The sequence below is a fragment of the Bombina bombina genome, chromosome 12 (genome assembly GCF_027579735.1).
Source record: "Bombina bombina isolate aBomBom1 chromosome 12, aBomBom1.pri, whole genome shotgun sequence".
Taxonomy (NCBI): Eukaryota; Metazoa; Chordata; class Amphibia; order Anura; family Bombinatoridae; genus Bombina; species Bombina bombina.
This window is the reverse complement of record NC_069510.1, coordinates 112,380,660-112,405,659: the sequence shown is the minus strand read 5'-3', so window position 1 is coordinate 112,405,659 and position 25,000 is coordinate 112,380,660. Positions and strand designations below refer to the sequence as shown.

The window sequence follows — 25,000 nt, the reverse complement described above, 5'->3', positions numbered from 1 at the left end:
TGGGAATTAAAAATCTGGCCACCAGGAGGAGGCAAAGACACCTCAGCCAAAGGCTTAAATACCTCCCCCACTTCCCTCATCCCCCAGTCATTCTGCCGTGGGAACAATGAACAGTAGGAGAAATATCAGGGTATAAATGGTGCCAGAAGAATAATATGAATTTTAGGTCCGCTAAGCATAATTTATATTTTCCATCTAAAGGGAAGGAGAGTACTCGGCTTTATTCATTACTTGTGGGAATAAATACCCAAGCTCTAGAGGACACTGAATGAAAAAAACGGGAGGGCAAGAAGGCGGACCCTAATCTGAGGGCACCACAGCCTGTAAAACCCCTCTCCCAAAAACTGCTTCCACAGAAGCAAAAACGTAAAATTTGTAAAACTTTGTAAAAGTATGTAAGGAGGACCAGGTAGCCGCCTTATAAATCTGCTCTATAGAGGCCTCATTCTTGAAGGCCCAAGAAGAAGCCACAGCTATAGTTGAATGAGCCGTGATCCTCTGAGAAGGCTTATGTTCCGCTGTCTCGTAGGCCAAGCGAATCATGCTCCTCAACCAAAAGGACAAAGAAGTTGAAGAGGCCTTCTGCCCCTTGCGCTTCCCTGAATACACCACAAAAAGAGATGTAGACTGTCTGAAATCCTTCGTAGCCTGAGGATAAAACTTCAAAGCACGAACCACATCCAAATTATGAAGTAACCCCCACTGAGGAAGCGTTTTAAGCGAAATGCGCGTCAGGGGTTCTCAGGAGTAGCTTTGTCTCTCCTTTGTGTTTTAATCCTGCTTACCATGGTCTAACTTAAAGGGACATAATACTCATATGCTAAATCACTTGAAACTGATGCAGTATAACTGTAAAAAGCAGACAGGAAAATATCACCTGAGCATCTCTATGTAAAAAAGGAAGATACTTTACCTCACCATTTCCTCAGCTCAGCAGAGTAAGTTCTGTGTAAAAAGTTATACTCAGCTGCAGGTAAAAAAAGAAAATGAACAGCAGCCAATTAGCATCAACAGTGCTGAAGTCATGAACTCTTTTTCTGTGATCTCATGAGATTTCACTTAACTCTCATGAGATTTCATTGTAAACTTCCTTACACTCCATTAGCTGTCCCGGGACAGACATACTGATTTGCTGCTTAAAAGTCCTTTACAATGGGATGTGGCTACTGAGAAACTTTTGAGGTAAAAACATAATTTATGCTTACCTGATAAATTCCTTTCTTCTGTTGTGTGATCAGTCCACGGGTCATCATTACTTCTGGGATATAACTCCTCCCCAACAGGAAATGCAAGAGGATTCACCCAGCAGAGCTGCATATAGCTCCTCCCCTCTACGTCACTCCCAGTCATTCGACCAAGAATCAACGAGAAAGGAGAAACCAAGGGTGAAGTGGTGACTGGAGTATAATTTAAAAAATATCTACCTGCCTTAAAAAACAGGGCGGGCCGTGGACTGATCACACAACAGAAGAAAGGAATTTATCAGGTAAGCATAAATTATGTTTTCTTCTGTTATGTGTGATCAGTCCACGGGTCATCATTACTTCTGGGATACCAATACCAAAGCAAAAGTACACGGATGACGGGAGGGATAGGCAGGCTCATTATACAGAAGGAACCACTGCCTGAAGAACCTTTCTCCCAAAAATAGCCTCCGAAGAAGCAAAAGTGTCAAATTTGTAAAATTTGGAAAAAGTATGAAGCGAAGACCAAGTTGCAGCCTTGCAAATCTGTTCAACAGAGGCCTCATTCTTAAAGGCCCAAGTGGAAGCCACAGCTCTAGTAGAATGAGCTGTAATTCTTTCAGGAGGCTGCTGTCCAGCAGTCTCATAGGCTAAACGAATTATGCTACGAAGCCAGAAAGAGAGAGAGGTAGCCGAAGCCTTATGACCTCTCCTCTGACCAGAGTACACGACAAACAGGGAAGACGTTTGTCGAAAATCCTTAGTTGCCTGCAAGTAGAACTTGAGGGCACGAACTACATCCAGATTGTGTAGAAGACGTTCCTTCTTTGAAGAAGGATTCGGGCACAGGGAAGGAACCACGATCTCTTGATTGATGTTCCTGTTAGTGACTACCTTAGGTAAGAACCCAGGTTTAGTACGCAGAACTACCTTATCTGAATGAAAAATCAAATAAGGAGAATCACAATGTAAAGCTGATAACTCAGAGACTCTCCGAGCCGAAGAAATAGCCATTAAAAATAACACTTTCCAAGATAACAACTTTATATCAATGGAATGAAGGGGTTCAAACGGAACTCCTTGTAGAACGTTAAGAACAAGGTTTAAACTCCATGGCGGAGCAACAGTTTTAAACACAGGCTTGATTCTAGCTAAAGCCTGACAAAAGGCCTGGACGTCTGGATTTTCTGACAGACGCCTGTGCAACAAGATGGACAGAGCTGAGATCTGTCCCTTTAATGAACTAGCCGATAAACCCTTTTCTAAACCTTCTTGTAGAAAAGACAATATCCTAGGAATCCTAACCTTACTCCAGGAGTAACCTTTGGATTCGCACCAGTATAGGTATTTACGCCATATCTTATGGTAAATCCTTCTGGTAACAGGCTTCCTAGCCTGTATCAGGGTATCAATAACCGACTCAGAAAAACCACGTTTTGATAAAATCAAGCGTTCAATTTCCAAGCAGTCAGCTTCAGAGAAGTTAGATTTTGATGTTTGAATGGACCCTGTATCAGAAGGTTCTGTCTTAGAGGTAGAGACCAAGGCGGACAGGATGACATGTCCACTAGATCTGCATACCAAGTCCTGCGTGGCCATGCAGGCGCTATTAGAATCACTGATGCTCTCTCCTGTTTGATTTTGGCAATCAATCGAGGAAGCAGCGGGAAGGGTGGAAACACATAAGCCATCCCGAAGTTCCAAGGTGCTGTCAAAGCATCTATCAGAACCGCTCCCGGATCCCTGGATCTGGACCCGTAGCGAGGGAGTTTGGCGTTCTGGCGAGACGCCATGAGATCTATCTCTGGTTTGCCCCAACGTCGAAGTATTTGGGCAAAGACCTCTGGATGAAGTTCCCACTCCCCCGGATGAAAAGTCTGGCGACTCAAGAAATCCGCCTCCCAGTTCTCCACTCCCGGTATGTGGATTGCTGACAGGTGGCAAGAGTGAGACTCTGCCCAGCGAATTATCTTTGATACTTCCATCATTGCTAGGGAGCTTCTTGTCCCTCCTTGATGGTTGATGTAAGCTACAGTCGTGATGTTGTCCGACTGAAACCTGATGAACCCCCGAGTTTTTAACTGGGGCCAAGCCAGAAGGGCATTGAGAACTGCTCTCAATTCCAGAATGTTTATTGGTAGGAGACTTTCCTCCTGATTCCATTGTCCCTGAGCCTTCAGAGAATTCCAGACAGCGCCCCAACCTAGTAGGCTGGCGTCTGTTGTTACAATTGTCCAGTCCGGCCTGCTGAATGGCATCCCCCTGGACAGATGTGGCCGAGAAAGCCACCATAGAAGAGAGTTTCTGGTCTCTTGATCCAGATTCAGAGTAGGGGACAAGTCTGAGTAATCCCCATTCCACTGACTCAGCATGCACAGTTGCAGCGGTCTGAGATGTAGACGTGCAAAGGGTACTATGTCCATTGCTGCTACCATTAAGCCGATCACCTCCATGCATTGAGCTACTGACGGGAGTTGAATGGAATGAAGGACACGGCATGCATTTAGAAGCTTTGTTAATCTGTCTTCTGTCAGATAAATCTTCATTTCTACAGAATCTATAAGAGTCCCCAAGAATGGAACTCTTGTGAGAGGAAAGAGAGAACTCTTCTTTTCGTTCACTTTCCATCCATGCGACCTTAGAAATGCCAGAACTAACTCTGTATGAGACTTGGCAGTTTGAAAGCTTGAAGCTTGTATCAGAATGTCGTCTAGGTACGGAGCTACCGAAATTCCTCGCGGTCTTAGTACCGCCAGAAGGGCACCCAGAACCTTTGTGAAGATTCTTGGAGCCGTAGCCAATCCGAATGGAAGAGCTACAAACTGGTAATGCCTGTCTAAGAAGGCAAACCTTAGATACCGGTAATGATCTTTGTGAATCGGTATGTGAAGGTAAGCATCCTTTAAATCCACTGTGGTCATGTACTGACCCTTTTGGATCATGGGTAAGATTGTCCGAATAGTTTCCATTTTGAACGATGGAACTCTTAGGAATTTGTTTAGGATCTTTAAATCCAAGATTGGCCTGAAAGTTCCCTCTTTTTTGGGAACCACAAACAGGTTTGAGTAAAACCCTTGTCCTTGTTCCGACCGCGGAACCGGATGGATCACTCCCATTAATAACAGATCTTGTACACAGCGTAGAAACGCTTCTTTCTTTATCTGGTTTGTTGACAACCTTGACAGATGAAATCTCCCTCTTGGGGGAGAGAATTTGAAGTCTAGAAGGTATCCCTGAGATATGATCTCTAGCGCCCAGGGATCCTGAACATCTCTTGCCCAAGCCTGGGCGAAGAGAGAGAGTCTGCCCCCCACTAGATCCGGTCCCGGATCGGGGGCCCTCGATTCATGCTGTCTTAGGGGCAGCAGCAGGTTTCCTGGCCTGCTTGCCCTTGTTCCAGGACTGGTTAGGTTTCCAGCCTTGTCTGTAACGAGCAACGGCTCCTTCCTGTTTTGGTGCAGTGGAAGTTGGTGCTGCTCCTGCTTTGAAATTCCGAAAGGGACGAAAATTAGACTGTCTAGCCTTAGCTTTGGCTTTGTCTTGAGGCAGGGCGTGGCCCTTACCTCCTGTAATGTCAGCGATAATTTCTTTCAAACCGGGCCCAAATAAAGTTTGCCCTTTGAAAGGTATATTAAGTAATTTGGACTTAGAAGTTACATCAGCTGACCAGGATTTTAGCCACAGCGCCCTACGTGCCTGAATGGCGAATCCTGAGTTCTTAGCCGTAAGTTTGGTTAAATGTACTACGGCCTCCGAAATGAATGAATTAGCTAGTTTAAGGACTCTAAGCCTGTCCGTAATGTCGTCCAGCGTAGCTGAACTAAGGTTCTCTTCCAGAGACTCCATCCAAAATGCTGCCGCAGCCGTAATCGGCGCGATGCATGCAAGGGGTTGCAATATAAAACCTTGTTGAACAAACATTTTCTTAAGGTAACCCTCTAATTTTTTATCCATTGGATCTGAAAAAGCACAGCTATCCTCCACCGGGATAGTGGTACGCTTAGCTAAAGTAGAAACTGCTCCCTCCACCTTAGGGACCGTTTGCCATAAGTCCCGTGTGGTGGCGTCTATTGGAAACATCTTTCTAAATATTGGAGGGGGTGAGAACGGCACACCGGGTCTATCCCACTCCTTAGTAACAATTTCAGTTAGTCTCTTAGGTATAGGAAAAACGTCAGTACTCGCCGGTACCGCAAAGTATTTATCCAACCTACACAATTTCTCTGGTATTGCAACAGTGTTACAATCATTAAGAGCCGCTAAAACCTCCCCTAGTAATACACGGAGGTTCTCCAATTTAAATTTAAAATTTGAAATATCTGAATCCAATCTGTTTGGATCAGAACCGTCACCCACAGAATGAAGCTCTCCGTCCTCATGCTCTGCAAGCTGTGACGCAGTATCAGACATGGCTCTAGTATTATCAGCGCACTCTGTTCTCACCCCAGAGTGATCACGCTTGCCCCTTAGTTCTGGTAATTTAGCCAAAACTTCAGTCATAACAGTAGCCATATCTTGTAATGTTATCTGTAATGGCCGCCCAGATGTACTAGGCGTCACAATATCACGCACCTCCCGGGCGGGAGATGCAGGTACTGACACGTGAGGCGAGTTAGTCGGCATAACTCTCCCCTCGCTGTTTGGTGAAATTTGTTCAATTTGTACAGATTGGCTTTTATTTAAAGTAGCATCAATACAGTTAGTACATAAATTTCTATTGGGCTCCACCTTGGCATTGGAACAAATGACACAGGTATCTTCCTCTGAATCAGACATGTTTAACACACTAGCAAATAAACTTGGAACTTGGTTACAATCTTATTTAACAAAAACGTACTGTGCCTCAAAGAAGCACTAAACGATTAAATGACAGTTGAAATAATGAACTGAAAAACTGTTATAGCATCAATCCTTGAAAACAACACAACTTTTAGCAAAGGTTTGTTCCCATTAGTAAAGTAACAATAATTAAATTTGAAACGTAAAAATTACAGAGCAACGTTTTTAATCACAGTCAATATATAAGTCTCACAGCTCTGCTGAGAGAATCTACCTCCCTTCAAAGAAGTTTGAAGACCCCTGAGTTCTGTTAGAGATGAACCGGATCATGCAGGAAATACAAGAGTAACTGACTGGAAATTTTTGATGCGTGGCAAAGAGCGCCAAAAACGGCCCCTCCCCCTCACACACAGCAGTGAGAGAGAAACGAAACTGTCACAATTAAAACAAGCAACTGCCAAGTGGAAAAATAATGCCCAAACATTTATTCACTCAGTACCTCAGAAAATGCAAACGATTCTACATTCCAGCAAAAACGTTTAACATAATAAATACCTATTAAAAGGTTTAATGTACTTTTTACAGAGTAATTCCAGTGAAGTACCATCCCCGGAATACTGAAGTGTAGAGTATACATACATGTTATTATAACGGTATGGCAGGATTTTCTCATCAATTCCATTCAGAAAATAAAAACTGCTACATACCTCAATGCAGATTCATCTGCCCGCTGTCCCCTGATCTGAAGCTTTTACCTCCCTCAGATGGCCGAGAAACAGCAATATGATCTTAACTACTCCGGTTAAAATCATAGTAAAAACTCTGGTAGATTCTTCTTCAAACTCTGCCAGAGAGGCAATAACACGCTCCGGTGCTATTGTAAAATAACAAACTTTTGATTGAAGTTATAAAAACTAAGTATAATCACCATAGTCCTCTCACACATCCTATCTAGTCGTTGGGTGCAAGAGAATGACTGGGAGTGACGTAGAGGGGAGGAGCTATATGCAGCTCTGCTGGGTGAATCCTCTTGCATTTCCTGTTGGGGAGGAGTTATATCCCAGAAGTAATGATGACCCGTGGACTGATCACACATAACAGAAGAAATATCTTTCTTTTTTACATAGAGATGTTCAGGTCATATTTTCTAGTCAGCTTTTTATAGCTATACTGCATCACTTTCAAGTGTTTAAACATTTGGGTATTATGGCCCTTTAAGTCTCTAGTATAATTACTATTCGCTAATTCAGCTCAGCAGTTCCATACTTTAAGAGTAATTGTAAATTCAGCCCTCGGATTGTAAGGGCTTAGTACATGTTTAAATATTAAACTGCTGGCTGATCTACTAGCATCATAATACTTCTAAGAGATATATTATTATTCCCTGGTTGAAGTGTTTTTAAAATTTAGCCTAAGTTGTTGTGTATGAATGATCATTCGTGGATGCCTTTTATTTATACCCTAATAAAGTTTAACAGTGTGAATGCAATGGAATGATACACCCTTTTATTTCAACCAGTCTTGCAGAGTCATGTAAATCCCCTTTTTGCAGAGCTAGACTTCTCACACTCTATTGTAACCCTTTTTACAATTAGTTTGCTAGTTGTTACTTGTTCTCTGGCTAGTTTCTGCAACAGGTTTAAATTCCCATTTTAATAAGGTCAATATTATTAATAATTGTACCCTTCACCTCATTTTATTGAAGTAACGTATTGGAATTACCTGTCCTATAATTACTCTGCCCCCCCCTACCTTGTTCTTTTGTACTTTAAATCTTCCATAACATGTCCTCCAACTTTTTATCCATGGGCTCTTTAAACGACGAACTATCCTCAAGAGGAATCGCCATCCGTTTCGCGAGTGTAGAGATAGCATCATCCACCTTAGGGACAGTCCCCCATAGCTCGAGTTGAGAGTCCGGGACGGGGAACAGTTTCTTAAAGGAAGAAGAAGGGGAAAAGGAAGAACCTAATCTCTCCCATTCATTCTTAATAATGTTAGCCATCTTAACAGGAACTGGGAAGGTCTGAGGTACCACCCTGTCCTCATACACTTTATAAAGCTTAGGAATCTAAGGTTCCTCCAGTAGTTTCGGTTCCAGAACCTCGAGGGTAGCAAGTACCTGCTTCAGAAAAAAGCGCAAATTTTCCATCCTAAACCTAAAGTCAGAGCCTTTCTCTGCAGTGGGAGCTTTAGATGACATGGACCCCGACCCAGAAGGAACGTCCTCCAAAGAGTTGGAGTCGTCCTCGTCAGTGGATAATCTTTCCGAGATATCCGTTGGAGTATAGGATCTCTGGGCCAGATCGCCATAATTTACCTTACGCTTGCGCTTGGCAGAACGAGGTAAGGCACTTATCACCTAAGAGACCATCGTTTGCAGTTGATCCGCAAAATCTGACGGTCAACGGATCTCCCCCGTAGGAGAAACAGACATGCCCTGGGGCGCTGTATGTGTACTCGGAGATTTATGTAGGGAACACACTTCACGGGACAGGGAGCCCTCAGAGGTGGACGGCTCAGTAGTACTAGACATAGTTTCTTTCTAGATGTCGAGACTTTATCTAGGCATGTGGAACATAGTTGAGCAGGTGGATCTATCAGAACCTTGTAATAAACACAGGAACTAGACTTAGTTAAAGAGGGAGTACCCTCTAACGCGTCAGAGTCCTCCATAGCTTGCGGCTTTAGTACGAACTATGTAAATCTAAATAAAAATGGCACCTTTATAACCTACAATGGCCTGGGCACTCACCACCTCTTATGACCCAGACCACAGAAACCGTTACGTCTCCTACGCCGCCGATCAAGCCAGGAAGTCGATAGGCCCCACCCAACAGAAGGAATGCCTCGCAAGACCGCTCCTGCACTAAGGAGAAAACGCGCCAAATCTGCCGCGCAAATACTCCCGGAAATGAAACTAAAGTCCACCCATTGCCAGAGCCACATTTCACACATATCGCAGCAATGACACAACAAACAATAAAATGTAAAATAAAGATAAGAGGTATCACACTGTTACCCTGTCTTCTGCGTTATCATTATTTGTATAAAAAAAATGATCTTACCAGAATCTACGCTGTGGAACAGGAACACGGCCTCTCAAGTGTGACAGTGTAGTAGCATCGCTCCTGACATGGACTTGAGTGTAGAAAGCAGGCAGCAAAACTCGTCAATGCTGATTGTTTATGGAGCTGTTAATCTGAGTCAAGATGGTTTCGCAGAAAGACTCTCCCTGCATCTCAGGACTCTAACTTTCACCCAAGCTCTCATTGAGAGACTGACAGGGCTACTTAAAACTCCAGTCCCATTCCGATAAAATGTGTATATATGTGTGTGTGTGTGTGTGTGTGTGTGTGTGTATGTATATATGTACTGTGTGTATATGTATGTGTATATATGTGTGTGTGTGTGTGTGTGTGTGTGTGTGTATATATATATATATATGTGTTTCTATGTAGGTATATGTGTGTGTGTATATGTATATATGTGTGTGTATATATGTGGGTGGGTGTGTGTATGTGTATGTTTGTGTGTATGTGTAAATATGTGAGCGCGTATATGTGTGTATATGTCTGAGTGTGCGCGCGCGTTTGTGTGTGTATATGTGAGTGTGTGTGCGCGCGACTATGATAGGTGTGTCTGTGCGTTTATGTGTGTATATGTGAGTGTGTGTGTGTGTGCGCGCATATATGAGTGTCTGTGTATGTGAGCGCGTATATGTGTGTGTGTGTATATGTATATATGTGTGTGTGCGTTTAAGAGTGTGTATATGTGAGCATGTGTATGTGTGTTCTTCTATAAGTGTCTGTGTATGTGAGCGTGTATATGTGTGTATATGTGTCTATCGTGACAGAGGAGGACAGCAGAACCCCCCAAGAGTTACAGTGCACTTTACAAAGAAGGTTTAAACTACCTAAATACAGTGATTTGAGAAACACATATCAATACATATGCACAATAGGGTAAAAATGCATTTTGGAGTCTGCCCAACATATTAATATGTATGTGTATGAATGATTAGCAAGTTTCATAAGTGTGTTCAAATGTGAATGCAATCACAGGTATTCTTTGAGAACCCTTCATTTGATACGGAAAAACATAATTTATGCTTACCTGATAAATTCCTTTCTTCTGTAGTGTGATCAGTCCACGGGTCATCATTACTTCTGGGATATTACTCCTCCCCAACAGGAAGTGCAAGAGGATTCACCCAGCAGAGCTGCATATAGCTCCTCCCCTCTACGTCACTCCCAGTCATTCGACCAAGGACCAACGAGAAAGGAAAAGCCAAGGGTGAAGTGGTGACTGGAGTATAAATTAAAAAATATTTACCTGCCTTAAAAACAGGGCGGGCCGTGGACTGATCACACTACAGAAGAAAGGAATTTATCAGGTAAGCATAAATTATGTTTTCTTCTGTTAAGTGTGATCAGTCCACGGGTCATCATTACTTCTGGGATACCAATACCAAAGCAAAAGTACACGGATGACGGGAGGGATAGGCAGGCTCTTTATACAGAAGGAACCACTGCCTGAAGAACCTTTCTCCCAAAAATAGCCTCCGATGAAGCAAAAGTGTCAAATTTGTAAAATTTGGAAAAAGTATGAAGCGAAGACCAAGTTGCAGCCTTGCAAATCTGTTCAACAGAGGCCTCATTCTTGAAGGCCCAAGTGGAAGCCACAGCTCTAGTAGAATGAGCTGTAATTCTTTCAGGAGGCTGCTGTCCAGCAGTCTCATAAGCTAAACGAATTATGCTACGAAGCCAAAAAGAAAGAGAGGTAGCGGAAGCTTTTTGACCTCTCCTCTGCCCAGAGTAAATGACAAACAGAGAAGACGTTTGTCGAAATTCCTTAGTTGCCTGTAAGTAAAATTTTAGAGCACGGACTACATCCAGGTTGTGCAGTAGACGTTCCTTCTTTGAAGAAGGATTTGGGCATAAAGAAGGAACAACAATCTCTTGATTGATATTCCTGTTAGTAACTACCTTAGGTAAGAACCCAGGTTTAGTACGCAGGACTACCTTATCCGAATGAAAAATCAAATAAGGAGAATCACAATGTAAGGCTGATAATTCAGAGACTCTTCGAGCCGAGGAAATAGCCATTAAAAATAGAACTTTCCAAGATAACAACTTTATATCAATGGAATGAAGGGGTTCAAACGGAACGCCCTGTAAAACATTAAGAACAAGGTTTAAACTCCATGGTGGAGCAACAGTTTTAAACACAGGCTTAATTCTGGCCAAAGCCTGACAAAAAGCCTGGACGTCAGGAACTTCTGACAGACGTTTGTGTAACAGAATGGACAGAGCTGAGATCTGTCCCTTTAATGAACTAGCAGATAAACCCTTTTCTAAACCTTCTTGTAGAAAAGACAATATCCTAGGAATCCTAACCTTACTCCAAGAGTAACCTTTGGATTCACACCAATATAGGTATTTACGCCATATCTTATGGTAAATCTTTCTGGTAACAGGTTTCCTAGCCTGTATTAAGGTATCAATAACTGACTCAGAAAATCCACGTCTTGATAAAATCAAGCGTTCAATTTCCAAGCAGTCAGCTTCAGAGAAGTTAGATTTTGATGTTTGAAGGGACCCTGTATCAGAAGGTCCTGTTTCAGAGGTAGAGACCAAGGTGGACAGGATGACATGTCCACCAGGTCTGCATACCAAGTCCTGCGTGGCCACGCAGGTGCTATTAGAATCACTGATGCTCTCTCTTGTTTGATTCTGGCAATCAATCGAGGAAGCAACGGGAAGGGTGGAAACACGTAAGCCATCCTGAAGTCCCAAGGTACTGTCAGAGCATCTATCAGGACTGCTCCTGGATCCCTGGATCTGGACCCGTAACGAGGAAGCTTGGCGTTCTGTCGAGACGCCATGAGATCTATCTCTGGTTTGCCCCAACGTCGAAGTATTTGGGCAAAGACCTCCGGATGAAGTTCCCACTCCCCCGGATGAAAAGTCTGACGACTTAAGAAATCCGCCTCCCAGTTCTCCACTCCCGGGATGTGGATTGCTGACAGGTGGCAAGAGTGAGACTCTGCCCAGCAAATTATCTTTGATACTTCCATCATAGCTAGGGAGCTTCTTGTCCCTCCCTGATGGTTGATGTAAGCTACAGTCGTGATGTTGTCCGACTGAAACCTGATGAACCCCCGAGTTGTCAACTGGGGCCAAGCCAGGAGGGCATTGAGAACTGCTCTCAATTCCAGAATGTTTATTGGCAGGAGACTCTCCTCCTGACTCCATTGTCCCTGAGCCTTCAGAGAATTCCAGACGGCACCCCAACCTAGAAGGCTGGCGTCTGTTGTTACAATTGTCCAGTCTGGTCTGCTGAATGGCATCCCCCTGGACAGATGTGGCCGAGAAAGCCACCATAGAAGAGAATTTCTGGTCTCTTGATCCAGATTCAGAGAAGGGGATAAGTCTGAGTAATCCCCATTCCACTGACTTAGCATGCACAGTTGCAGTGGTCTGAGGTGTAAGCGTGCAAAGGGTACTATGTCCATTGCCGCTACCATTAAGCCGATTACCTCCATGCATTGAGCCACTGACGGGTGTTGAATGGAATGAAGGGTGCGGCAAGCACTTTGAAGTCTTGTTAGCCTGTCCTCTGTCAGGTAAATCTTCATTTCTACAGAATCTATAAGAGTCCCCAGGAAGGGAACTCTTGTGAGTGGAACGAGTGAACTTTTCTTTTCGTTCACCTTCCATCCATGTGACCTTAGAAATGCCAGCACTAACTCTGTATGAGACTTGGCAGTTTGAAAGCTTGAAGCTTGTATCAGAATGTCGTCTAGGTATGGAGCTACCGAGATTCCCCGCGGTCTTAGTACCGCCAGAAGAGCACCCAGAACCTTTGTGAAGATTCTTGGAGCTGTAGCCAATCCGAATGGAAGAGCCACAAACTGGTAATGCCTGTCTAGGAAGGCAAACCTTAGGTACCGATAATGATCTTTGTGAATCGGTATGTGAAGGTAAGCATCTTTTAAATCTACAGTGGTCATGTATTGACCCTCTTGTATCATAGGTAAAATTGTCCGAATAGTCTCCATCTTGAACGATGGAACTCTTAGGAATTTGTTTAGGATCTTTAAGTCCAGGATTGGTCTGAAAGTTCCCTCTTTTTTGGGAACCACAAACAGATTTGAGTAAAACCCCTGTCCCTGTTCCGATCGTGGAACTGGATGGAGTACTCCCATTAACAAGAGCTCTTGTACGCAGCGTAGAAACGCCTCTTTCTTTGTCTGGATTGTTGACAATCTTGACAGATGAAATCTCTCTCTTGGAGGAGAGTATTTGAAGTCCAGAAGGTATCCCTGAGATATTATCTCTAGCGCCCAGGGATCCTGAACATCTCTTGCCCAAGCCTGGGCGAAGAGAGAAAGTCTGCCCCCCACTAGATCCGATCCCGGATCGGGGGCCCTCAATTCATGCTGTTTTAGGGGCAGCAGCAGGTTTCCTAGTCTGCTTGCCCTTGTTCCAGGACTGGTTAGGTTTCCAGCCTTGTCTGTAGCGAGCAACAGCTCCTTCCTGTTTTGGTGCAGAGGAAGTTGATGCTGCTCCTGCTTTGAAATTACGAAAGGAACGAAAATTAGACTGTCTAGTCTTGGCTTTGGCTTTGTCCTGAGGCAGGGCATGGCCTTTACCTCCTGTAATGTCAGCGATAATCTCTTTCAACCCGGGCCCGAATAAGGTCTGCCCTTTGAAAGGTATATTAAGCAATTTAGACTTAGAAGTAACATCAGCTGACCAGGATTTTAGCCACAGCGCCCTGCGTGCCTGAATGGCGAATCCTGAATTCTTCGCTGTAAGTTTAGTAAGATGTACTACGGCCTCCGAAATGAATGAATTAGCTAGTTTAAGGACTCTAAGCCTGTCCGTAATGTCGTCCAGAGTAGCTGAACCAATGTTCTCTTCCAGAGACTCAATCCAGAATGCCGCTGCAGCCGTGATCGGCGCAATGCATGCAAGGGGTTGCAATATAAAACCTTGTTGAACAAACATTTTCTTAAGGTAACCCTCTAACTTTTTATCCATTGGATCTGAAAAAGCACAGCTATCCTCCACCGGGATAGTGGTACGCTTAGCTAAGGTAGAAACTGCTCCCTCCACCTTAGGGACCGTTTGCCATAAGTCCCTTGTGGTGGCGTCTATTGGAAACATCTTTCTAAATATCGGAGGGGGTGAGAACGGCACACCGGGTCTATCCCACTCCTTAGTAACAATTTCAGTAAGTCTCTTAGGTATAGGAAAAACCTCAGTACTCGTCGGTACCGCAAAATATTTATCCAACCTACACATTTTCTCTGGTATTGCAACTGTGTTACAATCATTCAGAGCCGCTAACACCTCCCCTAGTAATACACGGAGGTTTTCCAGTTTAAATTTAAAATTTGAAATATCTGAATCCAGTCTGTTTGGATCAGAACCGTCACCCACAGAATGAAGTTCTCCGTCCTCATGTTCTGCCACCTGTGACGCAGTGTCTGACATGGCCCTAATATTATCAGCGCACTCTGTTCTCACCCCAGAGTGATCACGCTTACCTCTTAGTTCTGGTAATTTAGCCAAAACCTCAGTCATAACAGTAGCCATATCCTGTAATGTGATTTGTAATGGCCGCCCAGATGTACTCGGCGCTACAATATCACGCACCTCCCTCTGAGCGGGAGATGTAGGTACTGACACGTGAGGCGAGTTAGTCGGCATAACTCTCCCCTCGTTGTTTGGTGAAATTTGTTCAATTTGTACAGATTGACTTTTATTTAAAGTAGCATCAATACAGTTAGTACATAAATTTCTATTGGGCTCCACTTTGGCATTGCAACAAATGACACAGGTATCATCCTCTGAATCAGACATGTTTAACACACTAGCAAATAAACTTGCAACTTGGAAATACAATTCAATTAGAATAATATTAAAATGTACTGTGCCTTTAAGAAGCACAGAAGATCTATGACAGTTGAAAATTAATAAATTGAAACAGTTATAGCCTCAATCCTTGTAAACAACACAACTTTAGCAAAGGTTTAATCCCATTAGCAAAGATAACAAATTCTGAAAGCAGGAAACAAATTACAGAATAAACGTTTTTTATCTCAGTCAAACTATAATTCTCACAGCTCTGCTGAGAGAAATTACCTCCCTCAAAATAAGTTTTGAAGACCCCTGAGCTCTGTAGAGATGAACCGGATCATGCAGGGAATACAATGAGTTGCTGACTGAAATATTTGATGCATAGAAAAAGCGCCAAAAAACGGCCCCTCCCCCTCACACACAGCAGTGAGGGAGAACAGAAACTGTCAGAAAAACAGATTAAGCAACTGCCAAGTGGAAAAATAGTGCCCAAACATTTATTCACACAGTACCTCAGCAAATGAAAACGATTTTACATTCCAGCAAAAACGTTAAACATAATCTCTAGTTATTAAACAGCTTTATGTATTTCTTACAGTGTAATTCTAGTGAAGTACCATTCCCCAGAATACTGAAGTGTAAAGTATACATACATGACATTATATCGGTATGGCAGGATTTTCTCATCAATTCCATTGTCAGAAAATAAAAACTGCTACATACCTCTATGCAGATTCATCTGCCCGCTGTCCCCTGATCTGAAGTTTACCTCACTCCTCAGATGGCCGAGAACAGCAATATGATCTTAACTACTCCGGCTAAAATCATAGCAAAACTCTGGTAGATTCTTCTTCAAACTCTGCCAGAGAGGTAATAACACACTCCGGTGCTATTTTAAAATAACAAACTTTTGATTGAAGATATAAAACTAAGTATAATCACCATAGTCCTCTCACACATCCTATCTAGTCGTTGGGTGCAAGAGAATGACTGGGAGTGACGTAGAGGGGAGGAGCTATATGCAGCTCTGCTGGGTGAATCCTCTTGCACTTCCTGTTGGGGAGGAGTAATATCCCAGAAGTAATGATGACCCGTGGACTGATCACACTTAACAGAAGAAATATTGGTATCTTTAATTGAAAAAGCAAGAATGTAAGCATAGGAGCCGGCCCATTTTTGGTTCAGCACCTGGGGAGCGCTTTCTGATAGGTGTCTAAATGTAGCGACCAATCAACAAGCACTACCCAGGTGTTGATCCAAAAATGGGCAGGCTCCTAAGCTTACATTCAAATAAAGATACCAAGAGAACAAAGAAAAATTAATAGGAGTAAATTAGAAAGTTGCTTTAAATTGCATGCTCTCTCTGAATCATGAAAGTTTTAATTTTGACTAGACCATTTAATCATAAGGACCTCCAAAGTCATATTTTCGGAGATATTACCAGTGCCGTGTGCTAACTCAGTAAGGCAGAAAGAGCTACGGTCTGTTAATTCATGGTTAAATACATGGTGTAAAAATGAGAGGTTTGACTTTTTAGAGCACTGGGCTGACTTTTCACTTGGGTACAATTTGTACAGTAAGGATGGATTGCACCTGAATGACATGGGTGCTGGTGTGTTGGGGAAAAGGGTGGTAGCACGTTTAGAGAACCTTTTAAACTAGGCAAAGGGGGGGGGGGGAGGATCAGTTAGAACACAATAGAACAGAGAGATCAGTCTGTGAATCTGTCACTCCCTTAATATCTCAAGGAAGAGGTGACTTAAGAAATGTCACATTAGAAAGTATAGGGGAAAGCCCACCAAGTATCAGCAGAAAGCACATGCAAATTAAATGTATGACAACAAATGCAAGAAGCTTGACAGGTAAAATGGGGGAGCTGACGCTCTTAGTTGCAGAAGAGGACTATGATGTTATCAGTATAACTGAAACTTGGTGGGATGATTCACATGACTGGGCAGTTAACTTAGAGGGGTATACTTTATTTAGGAGGGACAGAAATAATAAAAGGGGTGGAGGAATCTGCATGTATATTAAACCTGACCTTAAACCTACAATAAGGGAAGATATTTATGATAGAAGTGGCAATGTAGAGACCCTGTGGGTTGAAATAAAGAGTGGTGGGGGGGGGGGGATCCTAAAAAAATATTACTAGGAACATGCTACAAACCTGCCAACATTAGTGACCCGGAGGAAACTCCACTACTAATGCAAATAGGTAAGGCTGCTAATAACAGTGCTGTAATTAGGGAGATTTTAACTACCCTGATATAAACTGGGACAATTACACTAGTAATTCAGCCAAGGGGGTTCAAGGACATAACAAAATGAGGAGAGGAGCTAAGATAAGAAAATGTAAGTGAACATTGTATGCATCCCTGAACAGTAGAGTCTGAAAGATTGAAAACTAGGGTAGAGTCGGGCAAACTCTTTGAGGGATTTTAATTTACATTATAAAAATGTTTTGAGGGACCTCATAGCGCTGATAAGATTTTGTAGATAATCTCACTAAAGCAGATAGCTTTAGATAGGGCCTATGTGAAAAAATAATTCATTACATATTTAGGGCTAAATTACGAGCGAAGCGGTATTTAACAGTCCCCCACTAACTCCGCTAGAAGTAAGGTTTTTGTGCGTGTCAGGTAGCAATCATATAACAAGTTAAAAGTTTTTGACCCCGCGCTAACCCAATGCACGAAAAAAAACGGCCTATTCCCCCATAGATGTCAATGGAGAAAAAAAAGTGTGGGGGGGAAACCCAAACTGCATATTCTAAAGTGCACTAACCCGACATGAAAATATTAATATTTCACATTCCAATGTTCTTCACATAGCAGCATATTTTCTATGTGCAGAACATTGGAATGTCAAATATTTACACACTATTTCATTTTTCATTTTCATCTACTTGACTGCAAAGGGCTCCAATGCACTGTATACACACACACACATATATTATATATATATATATATATATATATATATATATATATATATATATATACATATATATACATATTTAGACATGTATATGTATGTATCTCTGTTAGAGCCCTTTGCCATCTTTTTTTTTTCTCTAACACCTGAGACCTCATATCTTTGAGCCTTTTTTGTGCAGTTTTTTAAAACTATATTTTTATTAGTGTTATTATGGGTTTAACTGTACTTTTCAATGTATTTTTTATATGTTTTGTGACATTTTGTTGTTTCACGAAAGTTACCCAGAGCTCTGTGTGCCTAACTGCTTATTAATCACTGCAGATTGAAATGCATAGAATAGGCGCAGACCCAATATTATCAAACATGCTAACAATGCAGAGAACTGATTGCAGAAAAATGCAAATAAAAAACGTTTTTGTTTATTAAACTTAGTTTGATGATGATGCAGTCTGCTGTGTGATTATTTAATTAGGTGCTGTTAGCAAATGTTTTTGTTCATTAAACTTAGTTTGATGATGATACAATCTATATTATTAGGTTTTTTAATGCTGTTTAGCATTTAAAGTCTTCATTTCAAAGCTTTAAAAATAATGTATTAGGTGTTACTTATGACAATTTTGAGAGGGGCCTGGAACCTAACCCCCTCACTTCCCATTGACTTACATTATAAACTGGGTTTCAATTTACAATGGTTTCGATTTGCAACCATTCCTCCTGGAACCTAACCCCGGCGTAAACTGAGGGCTACCTGTATATACACACCATGATGCACAAATTATTTAAACTCTTGATTCATACTTGATAGTACCATCTGTAATAGTATAAATTATTAATAATAAAGTATCAATATTTCAATCATGTACCTGCAACATTCACCCCATGTTACACTACAGAAAGCACATTCAATGTTATAGAAAACAATAGTTTAGAAAATGCAACCGGACAGTTTGATGTAAATGTTTATTATGTCCCATGCCATTTTATATTGATTCCAATTTTTATATTTATATTAATTATATTTAAAAAAAAAAAAATTCAAAATACCTGCTGTTCAATTTATATATTTCAATATAGATAAACAAGAGTTGGTGACCACCACTTGCATTGAGAATATATGGATTACAATTTTAGAATACATTTTAATTTAATCTGAATGCATTGACTAAATTATTTATTAAAGGGACAGTCTACACCAGAATTTTTATTGTTTTAAAAGATAGATAATCCCTTTATTACCCATTTGCCAGTTTTGCATAACCAGCACAGTTATATTAAAATACTTTTAACCTCTGTGATTATCTTGTCTCTAAGCCTCTGCAAACTGCCCCTTTATTTCAGTTCTTTTGACAGACTTGCAGTTTAGCCAATCAGTGCCTGCTCCCAGATAACTTCACGTGCACGAGCACAGTGTTATCTATATGAAATACATGAACTAACACCCTATAGTGGTGAAAAACTGTTAAAATGCAATCTGAAAGAGGTGGGCTTCAAGGACTAAGAAATTAGCATATGAACCTCCTAGGTTAAGCTTTCAACTAAGAATACCAAGAGTACAAAGCAAAATTTGATAAAAGTAAATTGGAAAATTGTTTAAAATTACATGTCCTATCGGAATCATGAAAGTTTATTTTGGCCTAGACTGTCCCTTTAATTGTAACCTTTTAAATTATCCTTAAAGGGACATGCTACCTAAATGTTGAAGCACTTGAAAGTGATGCTGCATAGCTGTAAAAAGCTGACTAGAAAATATCACCTGAACATCTCTATGTAAAAAAGGAAGCTATTTACCTAAAAATGTCCCAATTATTCACACCCCACTGTTAAGAGACTTTAAGCAACCCAGGACTTGCTAGGGAGTGTGCATCTGGCATGTGCAGGCACAGTCATGTTATTTTCCTATTCAGTTTACTGAAGTTTACTATAAAATCTCACAAGATTTCAGTAAAATCTCAGGAGATCACAGCAAAGCAATGTATGACCTCAGCACTGCTGATGCTGATTGGCTATTGTTTGTTTTTTCAACTGGCAGCTAAACAGCAGCTGAAGTATAACTGTTTACACAGCACTTACTCTGGTGAGCTGAAGACATTTTGAGGTAAAATATCTTTCCTTTTTACATAGAGATGCTCAGGTGATATTTTCATATCAGCTTTTTACAGTTATGCTGCATCACTTTCAGGTGATTTCGTATAGGAGTATTATGTCCCTTTAAATACGTTTACAGACACACAAAAAAAGGTAGTTTCATGGGAGCTAGTACCTGACTCACCTGCTCATACTTCTCCAGTTCTGTGTGGTAGATTTGCCGAATTTGGCTGAGTTTGGCTCTGTAGTCTGAGTGTTCAATGGAATTGTCAGAGGTTCCACCTGATGCAGCTGCTGCGGCCGCCGCAGCCGCTGCGCCACCTCCTTTCTCTGGGCCAGAAACACCTTCTGCTAGTAGCATGTTGTCCAGTCTCATGAGCTGAGGGTCTGGTGGGTCTTCCTCCTGTGCTCCTCGGATACTGAGACCTGCAGAAAAAGAAGAGGAATTGTAAACATGAACAAAAAACCCCCATCAAAAGCAACAAAATGCAAGTCTTTCCGTTATATAATATTCCTCTATATCACTATTTATTTGGATATATATTTATTCAGCACATTCTACAATATCTTCTTTAGCTTTACATATTTTCTCACTATAATATCCCATCTTACTCTGTACAATTCCTCCATATAGCATAATTCGACATACTGCGCAATATAACTCCTCCTACTGCTTCATACAGTCCTCTGCCATTAATGTTTTATTTTCTATAAAACGTTATCCATCTATAATCACGCTCACAATCAGGCAATATATTTTATATACTCAACGGAAAAAAGAAAAGGAAAAAAAAGTTAGTGTCAGAATCTACATTTACAAATGTTAAAAATCATGGATATTTAAAATTAAACAACCCAATCAAATATTTTATTGTGGCCTAGACTACAAGTGGAGCACAAACATATTAGTGCTAGTGTGCTTTAACGTCGCTTAAGCACAATCAAAAGTGCTTATATTTTGCACTCATATGTTCAAGAGATAGTCTAGGTTGCGCTAAAATCTGAATGCCAGATATATCCCTCCTGTACTAGACTACTATGGGTACGCACATTCAAATTCATGTTAGATATTGCTCAAGCGCTAAGCAGATGGTGCGGAAATAGTGGAATTTTTCATGTAGTTCTGTGCTATACTATTATATATATATATATATATATATATATATATACACACACACACATATATATATTTTATAAAAAAATATTTATCCATCCAGATTGTGTGTTATTCTTTGTGCAAGGTAGTACAAAAGATTACACACCTTGCGCTATCTAATGTGCTCCACTTGTAATCTAGCCCTGTATTTTATTGTATTATTAACTTCTCTGGGTGACAGAAATTCCATTTTTTTTAAACGTTTCACTGGAGACTTAAAACTCTGGAATTTGTATATGTTTTTGGCATTTAAATTCCTATTTTTTATTTTATTTTTTTAAGTTCATAGACTTCAAGGAATTTTTACCTACTCCAAATGGCATGACACTTTATACACACTCTAGTGAAACTCACATGCTACCATAAAGAAAACTTAGAGAAATATATATAAGTTTTCTTAATAGAGAAAGATAATTATTTCTTGCGTTGCCCCACATACAAAGGACTATGGGAAATTCTCCCTCTGCTTTATAAACAGTGAATGCTCAAATCATCTGAAATAAGCATTTCCATTAAAGTTGCAGTAGGATAGAATAGAAAAGATGTCCCAGCGCAATTAACCTCTTTAAATCTGTTTAAATCAGGAATCAGAGGCTTCTATAGATCCCAGAGCGACCTTCTCTGTGAGTGAGCTTTACATCAGCCTTGCATTTTAGTCTGCCTCCCTGTCAATTTCATTTTACACTAAACACTCTTGAAAAGTTTTCCAATATACACGCACATATGCGCGCATACAAATACACAGCAATGTTTCAGTTCTCATAGTATGTGTGTACATATATATTCTCCAGTTACTCCATCCCATGTGCACATATCAGTGATTAAATCTGTTTAGATGCTGTAAAACCTTCTGCTGCAAGTGGGTAAGGCTTGCAACAGTGATTTAGCCTTTTGGTTGCCTGGAACACATATACATCATTGGTTTATTTCTTAATGACCTAGAGGCACCCAGGCTAATAATTGGTTAAATCAGTGCTACATAACACCCTTGCAGCAGTAAATACACAAACACATGTAGCAGAAATTGACCCTTTGAGGGTTCTGAGGCAGGTCACCCCAAACGTGGCATGCTGTCAGCCCCACATGTAGGGAATTAAAAGGAAAAGAAAGAAAGACTGGGCTATCCTGTAAAGTTGTCAATATAACACACACAGCAAGTCACAATATAATAAACACATAGAAGATATAAGTATACTTGGCACTGTACTACTCCAACATACATTTTCTGCTTGCAAATTGAAAGAAAAGGTTACGAAGATCGTCTGGCAGCACATGCACGACGGGTGTGGATCTCAGAATTCACCCAAGTGCTCATTGAAAGAACGTGCCAGCCAATCAGCACCCTGGTGAACTATGAGATAGTCAATGTGGCTAACGGTGCTGATCTTAGAGTCTACTGGGGGTGCTAACTGCTAGGCACATTCTGTGCACTTGGGTAAAATCCAAGAGTGGCACTCAGCATATCCTTTTGGTGCAGATCTTGCTGTTGGGGGAAACTAAATACGACATGATAGTATGCTAGGGATGTACATCCGCATCATGACTGTAAACCTTCGTGTTCTTTATAATAATATCATTTGAAGATTTGTGTTACCGCATTGTGAAGTAAAATAATACAAATTCATAAAAATGTGTGCTTTAAACACAAGTGTTAAGTTGGTTTAAAACTGTGTGCTCTTTAAATGGGGGTTTAGTTTCTCTTTTTATTAAACAACTTTCCAATTTACTTCTATTATGAAATTAGCTTAATTCTCTTCATTCGTTTTGTTTGTTGAAAGAGCAGCATTACTGGGAGCTAGCTGAACACAAAGGGTGAGCCAAGTATAAGAAGCATATGTGTGCAGCCACCAATCAGCAGCTGCCAGTATCAAACCTACCTAGATATGCTTTTCAACAAAAAGAATACGCACATATCCTACATTAGTGGGAGCTAGCGGGTGATTGGAGCCTGCACACATTTGTCTCTTGTGATTGGCTAACTAGATGTGTTCAGCTACCTATCAGTAGTGCAATGCTGTTTCTTCAGCAAAGGATAACAAGAGAATGAAGCAAATTTGATAATCGAAGTACATTGGAGCGTTGTTTAAAATTGTCTGTTCTATCCAAATCATGAAAGAAAATGTTGGTGTTTCCTGTCCCTTTAACGTGTAATCAGTTCTAGTTTCATAAACATCAGTTTTTCCATCTGTTTAAATGTTTATTCTCGTATTTCAAGAAAATTGCCCAAGCACTACAACGCTGAGAGAGATCTGCGTAGGAAAAGGGCTTTATAAATATGCTAATAACTATGATAAAACTTCAGCCATGCCCAAGGAACGCTGACACTATAAGATCCATTTAACAGCATACAATAGAAAGAAAATTATATATTTTACAAATTGTATTCCTAATGGCAATACTCTACAGGAAATCCAAAGCATGAAATCTAAAGTGATTTAACCTTGCATTTTACCGCAGCAATGTTTTCACCCTCTCTTCCTGAGCACTTGCAATGGGAACGGTTTCCCTTTCTTTAAATGGATTTTGCATACTGCATTAGTGGTACGCCGGCCAAAAATGATTTAAAGGGACATGAACATCAAATTGACTTTGCTCTCTTGGTATCTTTATTTGAAAAGCAGGAATGCAACGCTTAGGAGCTGGACCTTTTTTCATTCAGCACCTGGGTAGCTCTTGCTGATTGGTGGCTAAATGTAGCCACAAATAAACAAGCGCTATCCAGGGTGCTGAACCTAAAATGGGACGTCTCCTAAGCGGTACATTACTTTTCAAATAAAGATAGCAAGAGAACGAAGAAAAAATTGATAATAGGAGTAAATTAGAAAGCTGCTTAAAATTGCATGCACTATCTGAATCATGAAAACAAATTGAGTTTAGTGTCCCTTTAACCACAGTTATATACACGCAGTTGTGCAGTAATACAATGTCCTAACACATTTAGATCAAAATATATTTGAACTTATATATATCTTTATTGGATCTATACCATTTTCAATCATCTTTCAAGGTTTATCTGCTGCCTTACACGTTATTTTATTGCAACCTAAGCCGAAAATCAATCCCACCACAACCCCTCACTGAATAAATGTCCATATTCAAGTTTATTTTTCCTTGAGCTTGTAATGTAGCTAATTATAATGCTGCCAGAGTGTAATTATCTCCCTGGATATACCCAAGTCAGAAATGAATATAAAAACATAATTTATGCTTACCTGATAAATTCCTTTCTTCTGTTGTGTGATCAGTCCACGGGTCATCATTACTTCTGGGATATAACTCCTCCCCAACAGGAAATGCAAGAGGATTCACCCAGCAGAGCTGCATATAGCTCCTCCCCTCTACGTCAGTCCCAGTCATTCGACCAAGAATCAACGAGAAAGGAGTAACCAAGGGTGAAGTGGTGACTGGAGTATAATTTAAAAGATATTTACCTGCCTTAAAACAGGGCGGGCCGTGGACTGATCACACAACAGAAGAAAGGAATTTATCAGGTAAGCATAAATTATGTTTTCTTCTGTTATGTGTGATCAGTCCACGGGTCATCATTACTTCTGGGATACCAATACCAAAGCAAAAGTACACGGATGACGGGAGGGATAGGCAGGCTCATTATACAGAAGGAATCACTGCCTGAAGAACCTTTCTCCCAAAAATAGCCTCCGAAGAAGCAAAAGTGTCAAATTTGTAAAATTTGGAAAAAGTATGAAGTGAAGACCAAGTTGCAGCCTTGCAAATCTGTTCAACAGAGGCCTCATTCTTAAAGGCCCAAGTGGAAGCCACAGCTCTAGTGGAGTGAGCTGTAATTCTTTCAGGAGGCTGCTGTCCAGCAGTCTCATAGGCTAAACGTATTATGCTACGAAGCCAAAAAGAGAGAGAGGTAGCAGAAGCTTTTTGACCTCTCCTCTGTCCAGAGTAAACGACAAACAAGGAAGAAGTTTGGCGAAAATCTTTAGTTGCCTGCAAGTAGAACTTGAGGGCACGAACTACTA

The 25,000-nt window shown here is 41.0% G+C and overlaps 1 protein-coding gene across 1 annotated transcript in view; it reads right to left on the bottom strand.

Moving 5' to 3' along the window:
* PBX3 (PBX homeobox 3) overlaps positions 1-25,000 on the bottom strand; it is a 402,498-nt gene that overhangs the window by 70,939 nt on the left and 306,559 nt on the right. The window contains exon 3 of the mRNA XM_053695740.1: positions 20,040-20,281. Coding sequence (XP_053551715.1) covers positions 20,040-20,281 — 242 coding nt within the window. The remainder of the gene's footprint in view (positions 1-20,039; positions 20,282-25,000) is intronic.